Below are 3,675 nucleotides of genomic sequence, written 5' to 3'. Positions count from 1 at the left end.
AGGGAGCCAGTGCAGAGAAGCTAAAACAGGAGAAATATGATCTTGTTTCTTAGTTCCTGTTAGTACACGTGCTGCTGCATTCTGAATTAGCTGGAGAGTTTTTAAGGACTTACTAGAGCTACCTGATAATAGAGAGTTACAGTAATCCAGCCTAGAGGTAACAAAAGCGTGGACCAATTTTTTAACAGGGACGCTTGTGGATAAAAACTATAAACACGGTGCAACAAGAGGTAAATTCTTCAGTGCAATACAGTCGTGAGTTAGAAACCGCTGCAGAGATCCAATGCTAAAACCGGGAGAGCTCGGAATGTGTAGCAGTAGAAGATCACTGCGCCATACACAATAACAAATACATGTTGAAAAATACGGCTGGCCGCAACAGTTGTATTTACTTTACTACTCTTTTATAACAGACAAAAGATTTGCCACAACGGCAAAATAATAAAATTCACTTGTCATATCAACAAAGTCCTGTGGTGATAAGTCAGGGTTTTGTTTTATGTTTCCATCAGTTTATTCTCACTTGAAAAAGGCGACATGAATCTTTCCATTGTATTTAAAACCATTAAGAAGTAGCAGCTCTTTATGAATCCGTCTTGGAAAAATTCAGTTTTTTCACTCTTATTTTTTGCTTTGGAGAGATGCCGGAGTGACGGGGCTGCCGCGTTGTTCGTGTTCCAAGCAGTTATGGGTTTGAAGCCTTGCCTAAGGGCACCCTGGCAGTACCCAGGAGTCAAAAATGCACCTCTGCTTTTCTATGAAAATGTATTCACCCACAGATTAAGTTTTTTTCATATGATTTAATTTTATTTGATAAAATGGTGACAGCTCTTACAGTGATCATCAGTATAAATGCAGCAAATGTTAACGTATCAGCATATGAAACTTAGGCTAATGAGTATGTTTTTACAAATCAGAATGAAATTAGTATGATCAGTATGACATGAGGCAGACCCTGAAACTATTGATATTCTGCATGTATTATATTCTTCCTGTTGTTTGTTCTCAGCTCCAGGTTCAGAGGAACAGACGTCCCTTTGCAGGGCAGAAGTCGAACAAAGACAGTGAATATGACTGAGACTCTGGGATCCTGACGTGTGGATGAGACAGGCAAAGGATTCATTCAGTCTGCCTCAGCTGCTTGATATGTGACATTTTTGCAGTTCTGTTTGGGACATGTAAAAAATCTGACCAGTACACTGGGGTTGGTGTATGCATATCCATTCTGAAGTATGACCCCGGTGTGTTCCTCCCTCTGTACACCTTAAGTTAATTTGAGCCTGACCATTATTGCTGTTGTTTTAATGTCCAGTTGTAATGTCTATTTATTGTCAGTGATAATGTTGTACTTCCTGTCACTATCCTGTCACACACCACCAACAGTACATATTGGGAAGGTTTATGAAACATCATTCACTCATTTCCAGTGTATGGCAATAAAAACTGTGTTAAAGTCTCATGTTGGTAGCAATACTTGTGCTTGTAAGGTAGTATTTTGTTTTGTAGTTTTACTCCTTCTACTTGAGTAAAGGATCTTTGTACTTAATTGGCCATTGGCTGTGGACACTGGCAAACAATAGACTGCAGCTGCTTTGAGCAAGTTAAACCTTTTGGGCACCAGGTGGCAATAAACTCCTGCAGCGGTGGAGGAAATATTCAGATCCCATATTAAAAGTGCTGATACCACTGTAAAAAATACTCCATAACAAGTAAAGGTCCTGCATTTAAACTCTGCGCAGATTAAACAAACAGTGTATAACATGTTGATTAGTGATCTTCAGAGAGCATGTATTTGTTCCAGCAGGGAAGAGCCAGTTCTCAGTATATTTGAACTTTACCTTCAAATTATCTTGAATTGGCAAAGGCATCAGTAATTGTCAGCTGCTTCACATGTCGGTGTATCTGATCATGTACCACAGAGGAGTGACAGCAGGGGAGGTTGATGGAGGTTGATGGGATTGATCAGCGTAAGTCTGACAGTTATGGCTTTAAGTCATGATTATCAACAATTTTCAAAGTTATTAGATGTCAAAACTCTGTATAAGTACATATAATACTATGGGGAAGGATTTTACAACTCTGAAGAGTTTTCACAGAAAAAAAGTATTAAATCTTGCATGACAAGAGACTGAAACAGTCAAGTCACAAACTCGTATCAGGAATGTACACTTGTACCTTGGGCAAGTTGGTGCTTTCCTGGATGATGTGATGTGTAGCTGTAAAAAACTTGAGCCTGGTTCATCTTTTTAACCAGACAGATCCTGCAGTGTTTCCTGAAGCCCACTGTATATTGATGCAGTGGTCTTAAACAAATTACATGGCCTTTTATTTCATGTATTGCTAATTGGAACAAAAAAAATGGAACATTACCAAAGAATGCTGTGTAACAGTGTATTACATACAGTGGATGTCAGTCACTACACTTTCACTTTGGAGAGGCAGGCAGTAGTCCAACACAGAAGCTTAGCAATGTGTTGCTGTGGACGGGTCAGCAACAAAACCTATTTTAGCAACCATAAAAAAGTCCCACCTAAAAAAATCAATATCAGCGTAAGTGTACACTATATTGAGAGTATTTTCACTGCTTTACCTTAATGTCAGACAATTATTTACAACAGGAAATGAAGCTGTTATATCACTCTCTTCAAAGCCAGAAAAATGATTTAACATCGCTGTACATAAATCCAAACTAACCCTTTTAAATGCCAAAGTCACACAAATAAATTAACTGATTGAGGCAGTGGTAGGCCAGCAGCTCCCATGTTCAGTAAACTAAAATTACTGTTTTCGTCAATAGAGTCTGGTGTTTTTAATGAGAGCATAGATGAGGAACTGTAGTTGTTAACGGCTCTCCCGTTGGAATGGGCTGTCTGACATTAAGGTTAAACAGTGAAAATATTCAACATGGTGTATTCTTAAACTGATACTGATTTTTTTAGGTGGCTGAAATACATTTCGTGGGACGTCAGTGGCTTAGTGGTAGAGCAGGCGCCCCATGTACAAGGCTGTTGCCGCAGCGGCCCGGGNTTAATGAGAGCATAGATGAGGAACTGTAGTTGTTAACGGCTCTCCCGTTGGAATGGGCTGTCTGACATTAAGGTTAAACAGTGAAAATATTCAACATGGTGTATTCTTAAACTGATACTGATTTTTTTAGGTGGCTGAAATACATTTCGTGGGACGTCAGTGGCTTAGTGGTAGAGCAGGCGCCCCATGTACAAGGCTGTTGCCGCAGCGGCCCGGGTTCAAATCCAGCCTGTGGCCCTTTGCTGCTTGTCTCTCCCTCTCTCTCCCCCCCTCTCTCTCTCTCTCCCCCCCTCAGCTTCACTGTCCTGTCAGTTAAAGGCAAAAAATGCCCTAAAAAATATCTTTAAAAAACCAAAACATTTTGTTGCTGCCTTCCCCTCACAGCATTAAATGCTGAGCTTCCATGTCGGACTCCAGCCTGCTTCTCCAAACTGGAGGTGTGCCACCTGACATCTACTGTATGTAATACACTGTCTGTGGATAAGTTCCCCATACAACCCCACTTTAAAAAAATCTGAACTATCCCTTTAAATGCATAAGCAATGCTTTCGATGCCGTCTGGCACATGCAGGCAAGGATGTTCCATGTGACACTTATGTCATGGCTACTGAAGGTTGTCAGGGAGGAAATCTAAAATGAAAAAAAAAA

The 3,675-nt window shown here is 40.3% G+C and overlaps 1 protein-coding gene across 1 annotated transcript in view; it reads left to right on the top strand.

Moving 5' to 3' along the window:
- Positions 1-1,457, top strand: part of slirp (SRA stem-loop interacting RNA binding protein) — a 7,174-nt gene extending 5,717 nt beyond the window's left edge. Inside the window, exon 4 of the mRNA XM_050062000.1 lies at positions 1,010-1,457. Within this exon, the coding sequence (XP_049917957.1) occupies positions 1,010-1,078 (69 nt within the window). The 3' untranslated portion in view covers positions 1,079-1,457. The remainder of the gene's footprint in view (positions 1-1,009) is intronic.
- The last annotated feature ends 2,218 nt before the right edge of the window (positions 1,458-3,675 follow it).

The sequence above is a fragment of the Epinephelus moara genome, chromosome 14 (assembly GCF_006386435.1).
Source record: "Epinephelus moara isolate mb chromosome 14, YSFRI_EMoa_1.0, whole genome shotgun sequence".
NCBI classification, from domain to species: Eukaryota; Metazoa; Chordata; class Actinopteri; order Perciformes; family Serranidae; genus Epinephelus; species Epinephelus moara.
This window is presented reverse-complemented; position numbering and strand designations above follow the sequence as displayed.